Genomic DNA, 20139 nt, shown 5'->3' with positions numbered 1-20139 from the left:
TTTGATGTAGCCTCTCGACTGCATTGTAGTTATTACACAAACGGCCAGCGGGTGGCAGCAGAGCATTGGAAATGAACCAGGACCATGTTGAAAAAACCCTCAATTACTCAGAATTCTAAATAGATTTGTGAATAATGATGAAACTTAGCTATATTCTAATGCTAATTGCTGCAAAACGGAAACAGATAGAAATACTTTTTTTTCCTGATGAAAGAAGAGACTTTAATCTTTATTTTGGTAGGTTTCATGTTTTTTATAGCAACAGAACACAATGTTCTGTGGGCCTTGCAAAATCAGTCAAAATCCAGTAAAACAGCCGGGAGTGAAGGGGATTGTTTTAGTGAAAATGGCTGGGAGTGAATGAGTTAAAGATGAAAGGAATGTCGGAAAGATCGTCCAAAATTCCATTTGTGGGTTTCTTCCACTCAGGCAGGCAGCTTTGGCAGCTCCCATTTGGACTACTTGAGCTGTAGCAGGTTTGGCGAACACTTTGAAGAACATTTTCACCCTTTCGTTCTCGCAGCCCTTGGCACAGGCAAGCTGTTCAGGACAAAAGTGATGTCTCCTTTACGCAGAACAAGGCATTATTTTGTAGCGTGGAGACTCCTAATGGCTTGCTGATAATCAAGCGGACCGGATTGCTCTGAGGGGTATATTTCAACATTGATGCAGCTCAATTGTTCCAATTTGTTCCAGTTTGCTGGGCCGAAGACCTTACTTTGTCTTCATGACTGTTAGGTTCTATTTGAGGAAGATAATTTTTATCTTGTGCGTTAAAGCGCAAACAGCATGACAAACCACATAGTGAAAGAGGTGGGTGGGTTTTGACCAGGGGCCCCGAAGAACACGGAGCTGTGACTCAGGCACTGTGCGTGCTGAGGAGTAATCCCGGCTCATGGAGTCATCACGTTTGGACGTCTCTTATGTTTATGCTTAGCATAGTGGACTCCTGAAATCAGATGGTTGGCCCTTTTTGCACCAGCAGCGAAGCTACTCTGGCTTGCTGCCCAGAATGTTTGACCCACCAGAAGTAAGGCCGTCGTATTGGAAGTGGAAGGACGGAGTTGGACCGAGCAATTAACATTGTTTGCGCAGTTTAGCAGATAGAACATGTAAAGCAAACACACACAGAAAAGTCAAACATGACATTTTAGTAGTTCCTTAAAGGATAACTCAACAGGAAGTCAGACTCTTGCTCCACCCCTCACTAAGATTTGAAATTGGCGCTCAAAGGGGGTGTTGCCTGGAGGACCGTTGGGTTGCGAATGGGGAGAGAATTGGGCGTGGTCTGGCTGCGATTGACAACAGGAACTCGCTAAGGAGGCGCGTACGAGAATGAGCCGATGGGTGACGGGGGCGACTACGGAACAAGTGACGTAGTATGTATTGTCTCGTGTAATGAGGGCAAACAGCCAAATTGAGTTTATCCCAGTGTGTTACCTGAAGATGGCGCCGAACATACGGGTTTTGCCCCAAATTCAAGCTTTCAACAAACATGCACTAAGATGTCAAAGTAATGACCAGGACATATAGACAGCATTTGTAGACCAGTTTATAAGCAAAAAAAAAAGTTGATTTGTTGTTGTTATCCTTTAAGAGTCGGTGTCTGAAAGAAAGGCTTGAAGCTTATGAAACAGGACAAGGAGGTATTTTTTTAAATGATCCAGCAGATCTACTACTATACACTAGGTCAGGTTGGGGTTAGATGGTCGATCCTGCACCTAAAGCTGGGAACATACTGTACATAGACACTGATAATTGTGACAAAATATGAGCCTGATTAACTCCTTCTAATCCAAGTCGGCAAATCAAAATTTTCATGTCAGACGTCTCTAAAAGATAACCCCGATCAATTATCCTATATTGTGCGACCTGAGTGTCATAAGTCGACAATTGTAAAAGCCAATCCCAATTCCTTATGTAAGTGGTCAACACCAAGTTAGGCATGGACTTGGTCTTTGTGATGTGAAACGGATAAATAGCTAATTAGGAAGTGACCTGTAGCTTGCGCTATTGCCGGACACAAATACAATAAAGGAGTAACTGGTGTTGAGTGTTTGTATACCGTGTCTCCCAAGTCATTCACCACAATAAAAAGGGGTTTGTTGCTCCAATTACCAGATGTGTTAACAATTAGCCTATCTTTTTTTCCTAAATTGATTCAGATTCAGACAACTTTATTTATCCCACAAGGGGCAATTTGTTTGATTTTTCCTCTAGTTATTATACTACTGCTACTCTGTCTTTATTTGGGGAGGAAACTTATGGTTGTCTGTGGATATTATTACGTGAGAGTTGTGTGGTCGGGTCTCTCACGTTATATAAAGATAAATAAATAAAAATAGGTCCAGAGACAGTGACAAAGGAGTACAGTTCACAGTTTTTTTCACAATCGCGAGGCGGAATTTCCACAGCTTTTTCCCAGCTCAGTGTCCTGCGTGGACCAGTGTGAGAGGAGTTTGAAGTAGACCAAGGTATTTGCCGGCTTCTCACATTGTATAAGAGGCAGAACATGCCAGCTTCAATGAGACAGTGAAGTTGAACACCCGAGATTTAATCGACCGCTTTGTGTTGAAAGCAATTGACTCGTGATTGCATTAATGTTGCCACATCTTTAATTATCTTAATAGTGCAAACTGCAAATGCTGCACAAACAATCCTGATAATAGTCAGAATATCACAGCACGTCTGGGTTATAATGTTATGTATTATGTATTTGTTATTTGTCCATTAACGTGTATGCACTTTATTTTAAGACATCATACATTTGTAAAAAAAAAATAAAAATTATTGTATGTATTGGCCAGGTCACCCTTGTAAAAGAGATCTTAATCTCAATGGGTTTTCATCTGGTTACATAAAGGTGTGTGTGTGTATATAGAAACACATTCACACAACCCTGATGAAGTGCATCCCTGATGGGTAAATCTTTCTGGGGTTCACAGTTTAGTGGGGATTTTAATGTGGTGTCTCTGGTTACATTCCCACGCTGGCTCTCTGCTGGCCATGTAGTTTATATCACCCAACGGTAATCAGTATGACCATTGAAATCAGTTGTAGTAGTAGAAGTCTTTGTGTCTTTGTGTGGGTACTGCAATGCTGGTGTTATTTGCTTGTCACATTGTTTCTATTCAACTGATCTGCTGTCTGCAGTTCATCTAGAGTCTCACTGATAATTTTGCCCAAGGTTATCCTTTGAGGTTAAGACTGTGACAAAGACCTTACAGTAGTTTGTTTTCTGTTATTAGTCTGTGACATCGGACTACTACAACCGTTTGGAAATATTTTCTGGGACTTTCGAACACCACTTTTAAACACTGTGAATTTTTAGAATAAGGAGAGACACACATTCTCACTATTGCTGTTGTTTATCATTTTAAAAAGAAAATCAGATTACTCTCATTTTCAATTTAATTCACTATCAATTGATTCAAAGTGAATTGTGGAACAAAATGTGAGGCATGTTGGAGATTGCTAAAGATGAGCACACACATGCAGATTTAACAGCTTAACTTTTATTTTTTTTTTAAGTATGAGAGACGTCACACACAAAAATGACTTACAGTAAATTCTTCAATTTGGCCTTTTCTGTGGCACTTCCATTTTCGGCACCCACAATTCTGTCTCTAATTTCTTGGGCACTTAATTATGTCTTGAAGTAATTGAGGCAACATGCAGTGTACTGTGTATCAATTTTATAGCCTGGAGAAGAAGAACGTGACCTCCTTGTAGACCTTCATTATGGTAATCCCTACAGGCAGCATTATTCTGCTTAGAGTTACAGTAATATGGAAACAAGAGTTCAGAGCATTTCGTGCAAGATTCTACCATCCCATTAAAAAATATTGCGAAAAAATGCACTCAATTAAGTAAAATGCCAATCCCTGATTGGTGTGCTCCGCTTTTTGGTATCGCATTGATCGTTGAGGTTGGAGTAAGATGAATCACTTGCTCAGTCCAATAGCTACCACGCTCCATAAACTGCACCATAGCCAGGATTTAGAGGTCAGGGATGTAAATTTGCGCGTCTTTGGCTTTGTACTGACACACCATCCCACCAACATAAAACTAGCGAGTCATGCCAGGCCATGATTTTTTGTGCTGATATTATTGCACGCTTCTCCAGTTTACAGGCAGTGAAGCCAAATGTGCAAAAGGGAACAAAAATACTTGTACTCGCCTCTTGGTTTGTGTGTTTTTTTTGGTTGCTGTTTTTTACAGTAAGTGGAGCTGACTACTAACAAAAAAATAGACTGTATTTTTGCAATGTTGCTTCTTGACCATGTGATCCCTGGCTAATTATAAGTTATGAACTAGGCTTATCAGCAAGGAGGTTTCAGGCAACGGCCGCGTTCTATCAAGATTCTAATCTTAGCGTTTTTATCTCTTTTTTTTTTTTGTCAGTTGGCAATCCTGGGAATTTTCTGGAACTGTTTAATAATTTAGTCTCAGTTGAAGCCAGACTTTGCATCTTTGTTTGATAAGGCCCGCCAAGCCTCTCTCCTTGTACGCTCTATTTCAGCCCTCTCGCCTAGTTGCCTCTTCCTCTCCTCATCCAGCCTCACCATGGCAACATGTGTCACCTCGCCTTATGTGCCTGAACACCTAATCTATTCATCTGAAGCGAGCGTCGGTCGCCGAGCACATCACTTGATCTGGAGAGAAGGCGGCGAAGCAAGCGAGTGGGGGTAGTGAGACCCCGAAGGTAGAGACGAGTCCTGTGACCTATTTAGATCATAGCAACAGGCCAGTGCTAACACTGCCTCAAGTCCTCTGAGGCTACGTTTCTCACCTTTGCTGTCTTACCAAAGACCATCACCATATTTAATGGTCACTAATGGAATCTGTCAAAATCAGAATTCAACTAGATGTGTTCTTTATTTGTCCTTTTTATTGCTTTTTTCCCCCCTCAGGATCTCCAGGATCTTCCCTGATGCTTTATTGACACAGACATCATGTTTACAATTTATCAGCCACACTTTTTGCTGATGGTGCTAATTACTATCCATGATTTAATGCATGTCGGACAGCAGCTAATGCCGCTAACCCATGGACCTCCAGGAAGCTGTCTCGTATATGACATTCGAGCTAATTGCTTCTAAGCTTGCGGTTCTCATCCAAATGTGCTCATTTTGTCCGTGTGGCCAAATCCTGGGGATTGGCCTGTAATCCTCCCGTTTGTGGGAGTGTTATGCTGGATATAGAAAGTACAGATGGGTGTAGTAATCTATTGATCTATGAATCAGAATTGGCTGCTTCATCACTTCTCAAAGCAGCTGAGGCAAAACTGAGGCACAGTCTTAATGAAGAAGATCAACATGAAGTTATCTCAGGTTTACATCCATGAAAGACCTCCTCTATACGGCACAACCAATCTGGATCACATTTCTCAATATAAAATTGGCATCAAAACAGGATAACATTAGAAGTAGAAAAAAAAGCTAAATTAAAAATATTTCTAAAACTAGCTTAATGGTTAATTTCCAGACTATAAACCTCTACTTTTCCTCATGCTTTGAACTCTGCGACTTTAAACATGATGCAGTTAATTTATGGATTTTTACCAATGAGCTTCATGCCGCCAATAGATTTACAGATCTCATCACATCCGACCGATAACATTTACCGAACATGTTACAGTGGACCAATGTCCACACTCATACTGAATTTTCATATTCATTTTCATAGTTCGGTGGGAAGTTTAGATGATAAAACCAAGTGGCCGCATGCAAAGAGTGAAGCGTTAAAAGTGAATGGTCGCACAGTGATGACGTATGATAAGTCGTGCCAGGGTGTTCACTGAGAATTGTGTTAAATAAACAAGGCCAGCAGGTTTCAAAAGGGTAAATGTTCAGGAGTATTTTTGTCCATTGAAGAGTGTTTATACATGCCATATACGCGGCACGCTACATTGGTGGCAGCGGTGGGATTCATGCAAATGCCACACATTTGTAACTAATAACTATTTTCGATTTTCACTGTAATGAGCTATATAAATTAAGCTGCTGGTGTAACTGCAAAAGGGTTTACTCTCTACTGTGTATTTACTGTTTGTGAGTCAGCTGGCAAGTATCCTCTGTCATTGGGATTAGTGGCAATTTTAATTCATCTGAGTGCCTTTCAAATAACAACAAAAAATGCATTCAAGAAGCAACATTTCAGGCTTTTTACCATCAGCCTTAAGACGTGTAGGATTTGAAAAGGACTTACCCTGCAGCTGAGTTGTGCTAAAGCCTCGTCGTGTCTTACGTCTGTTTAGAGTGAGACCTGCTCAACCTGATAGTGGGTTCAAGAAGTCAGCTCTCGCAACCATGCAAATGAGTTTTGAGGTTTTATTTTTTATTTTTTTTATTTTTTTTATTTTTTATTTTTTTCTGGGAGATCTCAGTATTGATCATTTGACATGTCATCATCATTGTTCTCCTTTTTTTTTTTTTGTATGTGTGTTTGTGCGTGTGTGTGTGTGTGCGTGCGTGCGTGAGAAAGAAAAAAAGAATTCCCATACCGTTCACCTAAACCGAACACTTCAAAATCCAGCCAGGGTCGTGGGGCCGCCAGGAGACCCGAAGGGGGACCAAAGAAAAGAAAGAAAAGCGAAGCCCAGCACCGACCAGACACCACCCACCGGGCCACTAACCTTCACCAACCCCAGAGACATCTAAACTCCAACAAATCAGGGAAACCTCAAGGGCCCAAAGGAGAAACTGAGGAAAGGTAGAAAGGACAGACGAAGCAGAGTGAAATCCACAGACACCAGCCTCCACCGTATCAATGACCTGAGGGAGAAACAAATTGTGTCTGAGTCTCGATAGATGCTGGTGTGGTGGATCTAGCATGCATGAAAATCTCCACCAGAGAGGGGAGCCGTCGACCCCCGCCAGGACAGAGCAAGCGCAACACCTCAGGGCCCCCCAGGCCGCGGCCGTGCCAAAGGACGACCCCCGGGCCCCGCAGGGGCCACCGGCCGGAGAGCACACCCCGGAGCAGGAGCGCCCCCCACCCCAACGCGGCCCGCGCCCCCCACCCCAACGCGGCCCGCGCCCCCCCACCCCAACGCGGCCCGCGCCCCCCACCCCAACGCGGCCCGCGCCCCCCACCCCAACGCGGCCCGCGCCCCCAACCCAACGCAGCAGGACGGGGCACTGCAGGCCCACCAGGCACCCCAACGGCCCACAACCCCCGCTCCACCCACCCCAACCCAGCCCCAACCGCCCCCAGGTCCCCAAATCCCCAGACACCCTCCCCACCCCAACACCCCCCACCCCGGCACCCCCCCACCAACCGACAGCCCCCCAGCCCCCGACCCCAGACCCCGGGGACACACCGCACCCAGGCATCTGCGCCGAAGAGGGGGCCGGGCAGCGGAGCGGAGAGGGCACCCGCGCCCACCCCACCACGCGGAGGGACGGAACACCAGGGGCAGAAGGGGAGATGGGGGCACCGGAGGACGGGCGGCATCCCCGAACCCCAGGCCCAGCGGGGAGAGGCCCCGGTCGTCACCCCAACGATCTAAGTGAAAAACTAACCCTGTTACTAAGTTCGCCAGCTCGCCGACTGGCGAACTCTACCCCTAAACCGTGAGTGTGACCCCACCCAGTGTATATACATAAGTGTGTGTGTGTGGTGCATTAAAATTGGGGGCAGGTGAACCGGAGCAGAGGGAAATGATATCCCCCCTGCTCCGATCCACCCGCCCCTCAGGCATGTCAATGAGCATATGTGTTGCATTAAAATAAATTAATGGGGGGGTGCACACGGACAGGCGACCGCAGCACTGCTCCATACTGCGGTCTGCCCCAACCGATGCCCCCCCCCCCAGTTGTGTGGTGCATTAAAATTTGGAGGGGAGCTGCAGGGCGGAGACGGTGTCTCCACCCCACCCCACTCCCCCCCAAAGTGTGTTATGTGCCCTAAAATGTATTGTGCAAAACTAGTGCAGTGAGCTAAGAGGAGCGACCAGCTGGGCTCCCCCCAACCGGGCGGGGGGGAGGCGCACCCGCCCACCAAACCCCCACCCACCCCACCGGGACCCCGGCGGGGCTCGCCCCCCGGATACCGGGGCCCGCCCGAAGTGCCCGGAGGCCCACCGGAGCGGGGCGGGCACAACACCAATCCCGCCCACTCCCCCGGCCCCCGGAGCGCCGAGACCCGGGCCACGGATGGAACCCCCGGCCTAGGGGAGGGGGAGGAGGGCGGACAGGGGAGGGGGAGGGGACGGGGGAAGGAGACGACAGGAAGGGCAGGAGGCAGCGGCAGGGCCGCAGAGAGAGGGGGAGAGGAGGAAGAAGGGCGACGAGGGAGAAGGGACAGGGAGGCGGAGGACGGGCGGGGAGAGGTGAAGAGGGAGAGGAAGCAAGGGGGAGGAAGGGGGAGGGGAGAGGGAACCACGGGGCACCCCGGCGGCCCACAGGCCCCGACCCGCGTCGCCGGACCCAGAGCGACGGACCGCGCCGGGGCGGCGCCGCCCCGGACACCAGGGAGAGCCCCGCAACACAGCACAGCCCACGAGACCCAGGGAACGACCAAGACGCAGCTGCCACCCAGCAGCCAACAGAGGGGCAGACCCGCCCACGCCCAGCCAGGGGGGACAGCACCTGTAGAGTTAGTCCCCTGGCATGCAGTGAATCCGAATATTAGCCCTTTTGCCCATTGGAGGTGAATCTGCTCGATCCTGTTGGCAGCAACTGGATTCCTGACTATAAAAATACAACCATTAGTTACAAACTGTCAAATGCAGAGACATCAATGTAAGTTATCACGATGTGGTGGCTCTCGCTAACAGGCAGAATTAAATAACCAGAATTAGGTTAAAATATTCTATATACGTAGACCATATTTCTATGAATTTTGATATTTGTTTTTTATTTGAGGCCGATATTTTTTCCATTAAAATGTGATTTATGAGGAGGTTAGACCATTGGTCGATATTCAGAGTTTGTTTATTTTTCCAGTTAACAAGAATTGTTTTTTTACCGATAGTAAGGGCTACAAGTGTAGATTGAAATTGTTTATGTGGTAGGTCAGTTGTTGTTAGGCCACCTAGCAAACACAAGTTTGGAGATAAAGGTATCCTATAGTCCAAGATAGCGGAAAGTTTTTCTAAGACTTTAGTCCAGAAATACATAACCGGAGTGCATAACCATAAAGCATGAAAATAAGTGTCTGTAGTGTTTTGTAAACACTGGAGACAAATGTCGGAGTCGGAGAGCCCCATTTTCTTCATCATATATTGAGTAATTTATGTTCTATGGATAATTTTGTATTGGATAAGTTGTAAATTTGTGTGTTTTGTCATTTTAAATGCATTTTCACAAACTTGAATCCAAAAGTCAGATTCCGAAGCTATAGACAAGTCTGTCTCCCATTTTAAGATGGGTAAAGACATTTTATCCGTATATGAAAGTAACTTATATATTTTTGAAAGTTTTTTTGTTGTTGTCGGAGAAAGCTTGGTAATGTCTTTAGCTAAGCCAGGCGGTTGGAGCGTACCCTGAAGTGTTGGAATTTGTTTCTTTATCATATTTTTAATTTGCAGATAATGTAAAAAATTTCCGTTTGTTATTTTGTATTTTTGGAGCAAAAATGTATATGATATAAACATATTATCTGAGAAGAGATGGTGAAGATGTGTGATTCCTTTCTGCTCCCACACACCTAAATAAAACGTTTGGTTGTTAATTCGAAAGTCAGGGTTATGCCATAGGGGAGAAAGCCCACAGGGCTCCACTTGGGCTTTTGTAATTTCTAATGCCTTCCACCAAGCAGTCAGGGTGGCGGAAATCATTGGGTTTTTAAAACAATTATGTCGCTTAATTGATGTTGTAATAAAGAGTAAATCTAGAAGTCTGAGGTAATTACAATCCTTCTGTTCTAGTTCCAGCCAACAGTTAGTATCTCTGTTGGGTTGTGCCCATAGAACGATATATTGTAGCTGGTTAGCTATATAGTAGTACATAAAATTTGGTGCCTCTAGACCACCTTTGGATTTACTTTTCTGAAGAGTAGATAGACTAATCTTTGCTTCTTTTTTTTCTTCCAGTAAAATTTTGTAACGGCTGAGTCCAACAACTGGAACCATTTAGCCGTAGGTTTAAATGGAATCATTGAGAAAAAATAGTTTATTTTAGGTAAAACTTTCATATTAACGGTGGCTATTCGTCCTATTAAAGAAATAGAGGTTTTATTTTTATGGCGACGTAATAATGCACAGCCTGAAGTCTGCTTCATTGGCTGGTAGAAAATCAAAGCTCTCAACACCAAACGTGTTCAGCATCACGGATGATCAGAAAACATTAAAAGCCTTTCGTTTCCGATGTGCTCTTTTTTTTAATCCCACCTATCTAACTCTTACTTGGGTTTCCCCTTTTCTTCCAAGCACCCTATATCTCTTTTTTGTGGCCCGACTATCTTCCTTTCATCCGCTTGCCTCTCCTCCACGCCATCTCCTGGTTTGCCCTTTTGCCACCCCCGCCCGGCATCTCCTCTGTCTACAGGGTCTAAGATGGAGTGGCTCAGTCTCGCTCTCGCTCACACTTAATTAGGCTTGGCCTTGTAACACATGGAAGGGCTGGAGCCAGACCGCAGCTAAAACCCAGTGGGGAGGCGAAGACCGAGATGGAGATGGGGAGCAGTTGGCATCAATCTGTTGCCTGCTGCTTACAAAGACAGCCATCTCTTAAACCCTCTTCACAGGAACTTGTGTGGCAGAGTAAATATAGCACACGCTATGTTATTTTTTTTTATTATTTAAACCCTGCATTTGTATTGATGTTCGTGCCATTAGCTTGTGAAAAAGATTTTCAGCGCCACTGACCGTTTATTGTTGAGGCCCATTTAGAGGAGGCTGGCACGCACCAGCAGATCTGTTTTCCTTTTGTGATTTGCTGGCACTTTCTCCTTACGAGCTGTGATGGATTCACAAAGGTTTTGTTCACTGTAAGGAGCGGGGCTCAGGTTCCTGCTGCAGGAGGAAGCACAGCACTTTTTAATTGAGTGTAGAAAAAAGGGGTGAAGATTTATTTTTTTAGGGGTGTAGCATATAAAATGCAAGGTTGCACATAAAGTGATCCAGCAGGCTGGTCCCTCTTGTTTGGATTTAAGATAAATGTTTCTCATAGGAAGTAATGGAAATATAAATCACTATCAAATATTTTTAAAATAGCATGTCGTATTGATTATAAAATGGATTAATCGGATACTAGTCAACAAAATTGCCAGTACACAATGTGCATGCGTGATACAGTTTAGGTGGTTTCGCAAAAAAAAGAAAAATCCCAATAATTTTTTCATATTGTCTGATCTTGATTATCTCAGTTTTTAAACATCATTTTTAAACTGCCCGTTTTAAAGCATCTGTAAAGAAATCTAAAGCAACTAGAAAGTACTTCTCCATTGTATGAGTATATGTAGTACTCTGACTAAAAAGAAATGATAAAGGGCAACACATTCTAGCCTCATCCTCTCCTTTTCCAGAGAACACCTCAACCTTTCTAAAGTCTTCCTCCATCTTCTCCCTGCTTTCATTGCATATCACAATGTCATCTGCAAACCTCATGGTCTATGGGTATTCCAGTCTAACCTCATCTGAAAGATGAAGGGTCTTAGAAATAATCCCTGATGCTGTCCCACCTCCACCTTAAACTCCTCTGTCATACATATAGCACACCTCACTACTGTTCTGCCACCCTCATAAATATCCGGCACTATTCCAACATACTTCTCTGCCACTCCAGCCTTCCTCACACAATTTGTACCCTTCCATAGGGTTTCTGTAGATAGACAAAGACACAGTGCAGCTCCTTTTGACCTTCTATGTACTTCTCCAGCTCCAGGCTCCAGCTCACCTGCGACCTTAATGAGGTCAAGCCCAGGGAGAAAATGGATGGATGTGGTGAATTGGAGTGTGTAAATTAAGATTAAAGAGAGTCCTAAATAGATGACTTGCCCACTAGTAGCTGTGTAATTAACTAAAAAGGGTATGTTTTACTACTTTTTGCATACTCTGTTAATAGAGGCCATTCGTGCATCTCATATTTGCTAATAGTCCAGTGAGGCTAAAATTTGGATGTAAGGTAATGATGTGAGGATGTAAATCCTAAACAAAAATGTTCAGTGTGTTGAGTGAAGTATGGTTCTTTCTGCAAAATGCACAAATCTGAGCTTCATCTTTGGACTGCTCATGTTGCTGGAAGGTTGCTGTTGCCCTTTAGAGCAGACATTCTGCAACGTAACAAACATCTGCACGTCACCTCTGTGCATTGCGGTCGCCTGTGCAAAAATATTCCCCCATTTTAACGATATGTAGAGCCATTGAGAAGAAGAATTATCCTTCTCTCTCTCTGCTGTGTGTGTGCACGCGTGCGTGCGTGCTCACACTCCTGACATGAAAAGAGAAAATCCCATTTGAGCTGTGACATTGTGCCAGTGTAGCAGAAACATACAGAGACTATACATCAAAGCCAGGCAGAGTGCAAAGTGAGGGGAAAGGCGGTTTAATGATGACAGCAGTCTGGGGCGTTAATGTGGAGTTTGCTGAGGAGGAACGTCGACGTCGGTATTATCCCGAGCCTAACCCCGCGACTGATTGTGTCGTACACCTGCGGAGGCAAGATGGCTGTAGCCGGGTCCGATCCATAAGAGGAAGTCAGTTCAGTCCCATGCTGCGAGAGATTTATGTCGGAAATGTGTTTTGTGTTGGCAGGTTCCACATATAGCGTTCTCTCCACCATGCCGTCCGACTCAGAGAGCAGCAGCTCCCTCAGCAGTGTTGGTACGTAATGGTTCACAAACATTTTCCCATCATAATATGGTCATATTTTGAGAACTTGGTACTTGTGGTACTGAGGCAAGACTTTTGTTAAATTAGGAAAAAACACAGTCAATAAAAAAAACATTGCAATAGCCATATTTTCAGAATTTTTGCAATTGTTCTTAAATTAGCTCATCATGAGTTATGGGATGCATAAGAAATTAGCTTGAGGGTTCAAGAAGAGAGGATTTTTCCACTCTACATTGAAGCGCTGAAAACCCCTCGCTATGTTCTCCCCTTTTTTAAGTGATCACTGCTGTGCTTGTTTTCGTTGCTTTTGACGAAGGTCCAAATGACTCAGCTGTGTTACATAAACTTCCAGAAGGGCCAAAATGTTGAGTCAAAGATGAACATAATCCTCAAATTTCCTGCCCCAAGTCTCTGTGCCATGGATGCGTTTCTTTGTATAGCGGTGACTGCTTGGTGACACATTTACTTGTCTTTTTGGCGAAGTATTCAAAGTTTGTACTTGTAGTAAGCCTTATGGTAAGTAGAACCAAAGGAATGCTCTCTGAAACCAGACTAAAAAAACAAATACACTCATCAAATCCAAATGTCTCTTCCCTTTTAACATCCCCCTGTCACAAACTACACATCTTGTAATTACTAGATACATCTCTCTGGATATACAGCACACTGGCACTCAAACCACCCTAGAGGATTATGTTGGAATTACACTGGTCTTCCATTGTTCAAGTTGAAAATAACTCACTGGAAATGTCATTAGTCTTTTCCAGTGCAATGGTGGAATCAAATATTCAGCTCTTTCAAAACCACATAGTCACTGAGACATAAAAATACTGTACTGTCTTTCTGATAGTATCAATTATAATGACTAGCATCAGGAAATGTGAAGATGTTTGTTATTCTACTGAGAAATTAATATGCTTTTTTTGGGAAAAGTTTTTATCCTAACCTTTGTACTTTAAGGTTCTCCAATGTGACCACTCCTCCCAATCTAAATCTGTAGCATCGTCTTGTAGTGGAAAGTTGGAAAAAAATTGGCCCCCAACAGCATTGTCACAGAAACATAAAATTGGGTTGACATCATAACTGTACACAGGAAAATGTCTCAAAAGCCCTATAACTGACTTGGGACAAGAAGTCAGCCATTTTGCTTTGAAGCAACCATTTTGATTACATTTTACGGCTTGTACTTAGACAAATCCCTACAAGAAAATCCACCCTGCAGTCAGCAACAGGTACGCAAACGGTTCTCAAAACATTTTGCGCCAAGTACCATCATAATTACCAATGCAACAGCGTACTGTAGTAGGCATAAGTGTTCATCAGGGACATCTCCCCCGACCCCCCATTCCTAAAATACATAACTGATATTGTAAGCCACTTAAACATAATGCACAGTTTGAACATTAACACTTTTAAGTCTAGGAAAGAAAAAAATGTAATGTAAAATAATGATTTGATTGAAGACCATTTAAAGACTTTTAAAGGTGTGTATGATTCCACTAGTTAGGTGTCATTTGAACTGTACTGTGCCTTTCTCTGACTATGACGTTGCCAACTTGCTCGCTGTCACAGGTTCGCCTGTTAACGGCGAGGCGTCCTCCCCTCCCCCCGCCATCAATGACAACCGGCCGCCCGGCGACCACCTGGACACCTTCCTGTTCCAGCTTCGCCAGGTGACCAGGGAGAGGGACGAGCTTCGCAAGCGTCTGGCCCTAGCATCGCCTGGCACCACATTCGATGACTGCAGGTACAAAGCCCCTGGCGCATGCCAAGCGGTTCTTCCTAAGGCCAGATACACACATAAAGACAGTCTGGAAGGGGCCCAAATCAGGTCCCCTCCAGTCCAAGGACATCAAACACCCAACAATTGTATCTCCTATAAGATTATCATTATGTTTGAAGTGTGTTAAGGGTAGATTTGTAATAGTGTTCAAACCAAGTTGGTGCCGACAATCTTAAATATTGAACGTGTTTTATATTTATGACCAAAAATCTTCTTGTGTGTGTGGGGAAAGCCTACTATTCCAACCCATGGACGTGAAGTGAATGTAGCCAATGAACAAAGCACTCTGATTGACGAACAAGGAAGTGGCGAGTGAAAAAGGTAGCGGTTTATAATCCAGAAATTACTGTACTGGCAAGCACTTTAACAACTACACGCCTCCCCGAAATAGACGCTGTTGTTCAGGCATTAGAGTTGATTGCTGAGCCTATTTGTACTCTTTTGCTAACCAAAACAGTAGCACCTACATAACCCTGCAAACAGTGTCTCAGATGAACTCTTTTCACTATTAGAGGTACTCTGCGTGTAGACGGTGTCTTTTTGTTTGCTCAGCCTGCCTCAGTTGTTACATTTTTGTCTTTAAAAAAAATAAATAAAATATTTGGTTTGTTTCACGCAGTTTTGCAAAACTACTGGCCATTGCGTTCGATTGGAAAGAACTGGTCAATGCTACGATTATCAAAACATTTATAATCAGTACCTTTTTCTATCCTTTAAGAATGTTGCCGATCTCTCCTATGGGTGGAATCTCAACCCTTTCTTTACTGTCCTTGCGCCCAGGTCGGGTTTTGTCTCCACTATTCTGAGTTTCAACTCCTTTTCTTGTCGCGTCTCTCTTTTAAGGCCAAATTCCAAAGCTGGCCATGACTATGAGCGCTTAAAAAGCCAGTGCATGAGGGCCATGGCAGATCTGCAGTCTCTCCAGAACCAGCACACCAAAACACTGAAGAGGTGCGAGGAGGCTGTCAAAGAGGCCGACTTCTATCAGTGAGTAGGCCTCGTGCTAAATCTCTTTTGCTGCTATATTACATATTTATCATTTGCCAGGTTTACATGGAGCCTTGTATTCTGATTACAATGAACCTAAACCAAGTGAAAATGCCCCATATAAAACCTCAATACAGTGTATAGTGGCCATAAATAAAATTACATAGCTTTATGGTTACCTTTGACATGTCACTTGACATTCCCGAACACTTCTGCATGAGTTTACCCCCTTTGTCTACTTGCTTTTCATACAGCATGCTGCACAGCCGCGTCTTGGGCGAACAGACGCAGCTCAAGGAGGAGATGGAGACGCTGCGGAGGGAAAACGCTCAGCTGGTCCGAGAGCACAATCACCTCAAACAGAGTTGCGAGGAGCTCCAGCGGCTACACGGTCAAGACCAGAAGGAGTTGTCTGACCTCCGACTGCAGCAGCAACAGGTACGGCCCTCAGCACTACAAAACCCTTTACACTTAAGACTGAGAGATGCTTTAAAAACGTAGTTCAGTAAAACATTTTGGAACAATATTCCTCGAGAATTCAGCACGGTGAAAGTAATGATTATTTAGCACATCTATCTCACAGTTGTGAGATCCGGGTGTGGAATCTCGGCCACGGCGTTCCTGCATAGAAATTGCATGTTCACCCCTTGCATCTGTAGGTTTTCAATTTAGAGTTAATTTCAAATTTTTAATGAACCCAACATGTTTTTGGAATGTGGGAGTAAGCCGTAGATGTTGTGCAAACTGAAGGCCAGAGCTGAGATTCAAATCTATCTTCAAAGGATGAGTAGTTTAACTGTATTTTAGTTTCATTTTGCCTTCATCTCCATATATTGTATGGCAGTTAAGAATGTTAAAATGTTCCCTAAAACATTTCCTGGTGACACATTAGAATTGAAGTGAGATCAACTGTGGTAAGGTGAATTGTCCAGCGCTGTGTTTGAATCTACTGTACATTGAATAAGTGACTTTGGCTGCACTCTGGCTAACAAAGTGTACTCTGACCCATATAGGACTTCGACACAGTGCACCTATGGAGATAGTACAGTGTCTAAGTGCACGTTGTAAGATAAGCCGAAGGGGAAATGTATACAGAGCATCTCTACAAAAGGGCATGTGCAAAAGAGAAAAAATGGCTTTGGCTTGGCCAAAGGGCACACTGACCCAAAGCATCTAGCTACAAGATGAGGATATATGCTGCGTAGGCAAGGTTAACACAGCCCCCCGGCCAATGCCGCTCTCACAGGAATCCAGCAGGCGTTATCAGCAAGATCTACCATAATGAAACATTCACTAGAATGAGTAACGTGCATACAAGGACAAACGCTACTGTTAATATTGTAAGCCCTTTGATTTTACTCATTTGCTGCTCCAGTCATGTGCATTGACGTGTCTAAATAATGTATAATACTTCTCCTAAACTGCACTCTTTTACCATGAATGTTGAGATTTCTTGTGATTGTGGACGATTGCTCTGTAATGCCACCTGCTGCTGACTCATAAAATAGCATGCTTGCGTTTGAATGCAATAAAATAGTGTCTTCAAATTGAGATCATTTTATATTTGGACGGAACTGTCACCATTATAAAATCTTTCCGTGTCCATGAAAATTTAAAGGAACATTTTAGCTGTGTTAATATGTTATTACTTGCGTAAGCATCAGCTGTTTTAGTTACAGTACAAGGAAAAGAAGAAGATACAGTATAAGAATGTCATGTAAAAAGTTACACAACACACACCTAAAACTCTGACTGAAGCGTTACAGTATTCAATTAGGAGCATCCACTATGTTCAAAATGAGTCTTGATGATGAAATGATTTTTTTTTGTCATACATGGAAGGTCATGCGAGAAAAAGGCTCCTCGGAGGTGCTGAACAAACTGTACGACACGGCCATGGAAAAGCTGGAGAGCGTGAAGAAGGAATATGACGCCCTCAGCAAGCGCTACGGCGAGAAGGTAGCCATGCACAACACGGACCTGAGCCGCCTGGAGCAGGCCGAGGAGGAGAACCGGCGGCTGCAGAAGCAGATGGACGCGCTGCTCATACAACGTGACTCGGCAATGCACTACCAGCAGCAGTACTCCAACTCTATGAGGAGGTGAAAGTATTACTTGTGTACCGTATATGCGTCAAATACTGAGCCCTTATGTTCATAGTCTATTTCAAACAAGCGCTTATCTTCAAGGCCTTCTTCCCAAAGCACCATCTGATTGGCCAACTGTTGGGCTTTTTGAGCGGGAAGCCTGCCAAGGGGAAGCATCCCAGTACTTTGTGATTATACTATGCACTCGGCACTGTGTTAATGCAAGCTAATGTAGAGAAAATGCTGGCAATCCAGTTATTGTTGTTTGGCCTTGGAAAACACGAGACATAATTCTTCAGTATTGATTAGTTAAGAATATTTTGGTTCATGTTATGTCTGCTTTCTTGTGTTGTTTTGCACATCTACAGTATATAAACTACATATCCACAATTTCGTCCTCCCAGGTTTGATTCTGTGCAACAGGAACTGAATAAGTCATCCGCTCAAAATAAGGAGCTCCAGCGCGAGATGGAGCGGTTGCAGTCGGAGGTGACTCGCTACAAGAACTTGCAGCTGAAGTCAGCCAAGGACTGCGACAAATACAAGGAGGAACGTGACTCTGTCTTCAACGAGTATCGCCTCATCATGAGCGAGCGCGACCAGGTCATCAAGGAGCTAGACAAGCTGCAGACAGAACTGGAGGCAGCCGAAGCCCGGCTGAAAAACACCTCCTCGGAAAGAGTCGTGGCCAGCGAGGAGTTGGAAGCGCTCAGACAGGTCCGCAACTAGGGTAGTGTGGATATGTCGTGTGTATTAGGGTTACATATATCTAATATTTTAGAATAACATCATGCTCAATTCTATCCCTGAAATTAATGTATTAATACATATATTATAATCAGTCTTAGATTGAGTTTTTTGTTATCTGAAAAAATTACTTTGTACCTTTTCAGTTCCTGACCCAAGTGTGCATCAGTGAGTTTGTTAAAGGAAGATAATGAAACATTACCTTCCCATCTGGTAGAATGCAGGCCAGATAAAAAATAGTTTCACTCTTCCTACTCTATGAAGATTGTTTCTGAACATATTGCACGCCCGCCAGCGAGATTCATTGGCTCAGGCCGTCAATGACTCAGAGTTATAATGCTTTACCTTTCCTCATTCCCCTTTGCAGGAGTTGAACTCGTCGCTGGTGGACCGTGACAGGGCCATCTGCGAGAGGAACGAGCTGCTGGAGAAGTACTGCCACGAGGTGAAGGACAAAGCCGAGGCCCAGAAAGAGCTGAGCCAGGCCTGCAAGGACATCGAGATGGTCCGGGAGGAGCGTGACGTGGCCCGCAAGGAGAGGACCGAGGCCATCATTCAAAGGGATCAGCTCCTTCGGGAGTACTACCAGGCCCGACAGGTGAGCAGGCCCTCTGCTGCCACACATGAGTATCAACGTCAAAGGTTAGATGTATTCTAAAGAGCTTATTGGTCAGGCTGAGGATTACATTAGTATATCACTGCACTGACTGTTAAGCCGATTTAGGGTGCACTACTGTCACCCCACTAGATCCCCTTCTTGGTTGCATTTGAACTTTACACTTTACACAATTAACTAGTTTGCACAGAGAGTATAGACACAACAAAAAAATACAGTAAGATTTATAGCATGCTAGTATTATTATAAATTGAAATATTTTGTTTGTTTACGTTAAATGTCACCTGCTACAAACAATATAACCTACAGTTAATTGTATTTGACAGAGTCAATTGAAAATCTCTAATCTACATTTTGCTACAGCAAAATTATTATTGGACCTCATGGGATTGCTCAGACTGTACCAAATATCATCACCAATGCTTGTTTATCTCAAATATAAGAATTCAACAAGGAATATGACATATGGCCATCTAATGAAATGCACCCATGCAGAAACAAGACTCAGCCACACTCGACATGGAGCGTGCCAACAAGGAGATTGAGATGCTGAGGAAACAGTATGAGGCAATGTCCCAGGAGCTGAAGGAGGCCATGCAGGAGACCGAGGTGGCCAAATGTCGACGGGACTGGGCCTTCCAAGAGCGGGACAAAATCGTGGCGGAGAGGGAAAGCATCAGGTCCGTCCGCTGAGACCTACCAGTTGTTTTGAAGGCTTGGCAGATGATGCACGGTCACCCTTTTCTGCATTCCACAGGACACTGTGCGACAACCTGCGTCGGGAGCGAGACAGGGCGGTCAGCGATCTAGCAGATGCGCTGCGTAATCTGGATGACATGAGGAAGCAGAAGAATGACGCTTTGCGAGAGCTCAAAGAGATGAAGTTAGTTGTTTTTGTTCTTGTAAACATTTAAAATGGGGGCAAATGTTGGAAAAGCTAATTAACTCAACAACCCAAGTAAAATCATCCTTCGTGTAAGCGAGTACAGCGCAATGTTGCCATTCCTCTCCCAAGTTTATGTGACTGCTGTTATGCTCTGCGTGTGTTTGGGGTGTAAGCTATAATATTGTAACATGAAAGGCATGAAGGGCTCACTCATTTGTCTGGCGGCGTTTGCACATGCCAAGATTAAAAATGTAA

General features: G+C 44.1%; 1 protein-coding gene across 5 annotated transcripts in view; it reads left to right on the top strand.

Moving 5' to 3' along the window:
- The window catches only part of LOC144061198 (disks large homolog 5-like), a 69928-nt gene that overhangs the window by 10671 nt on the left and 39118 nt on the right, over positions 1-20139 (top strand). For all 5 annotated transcript variants that reach the window (XM_077581405.1, XM_077581404.1, XM_077581403.1 and 2 more), the window contains exons 2-10: positions 12701-12769; positions 14351-14525; positions 15405-15548; positions 15803-15986; positions 17391-17650; positions 18040-18352; positions 18750-18980; positions 19494-19678; positions 19756-19881. In XM_077581405.1, coding sequence (XP_077437531.1) covers positions 12701-12769; positions 14351-14525; positions 15405-15548; positions 15803-15986; positions 17391-17650; positions 18040-18352; positions 18750-18980; positions 19494-19678; positions 19756-19881 — 1687 coding nt within the window. The remainder of the gene's footprint in view (positions 1-12700; positions 12770-14350; positions 14526-15404; positions 15549-15802; positions 15987-17390; positions 17651-18039; positions 18353-18749; positions 18981-19493; positions 19679-19755; positions 19882-20139) is intronic.

Source organism: Vanacampus margaritifer, chromosome 12 (genome assembly GCF_051991255.1).
Source record: "Vanacampus margaritifer isolate UIUO_Vmar chromosome 12, RoL_Vmar_1.0, whole genome shotgun sequence".
In the NCBI taxonomy this organism is placed as follows: domain Eukaryota; kingdom Metazoa; phylum Chordata; class Actinopteri; order Syngnathiformes; family Syngnathidae; genus Vanacampus; species Vanacampus margaritifer.
The sequence above is the reverse complement of the archived record's forward strand: the minus strand, read 5'-3'. Positions and strand labels throughout refer to the sequence as shown.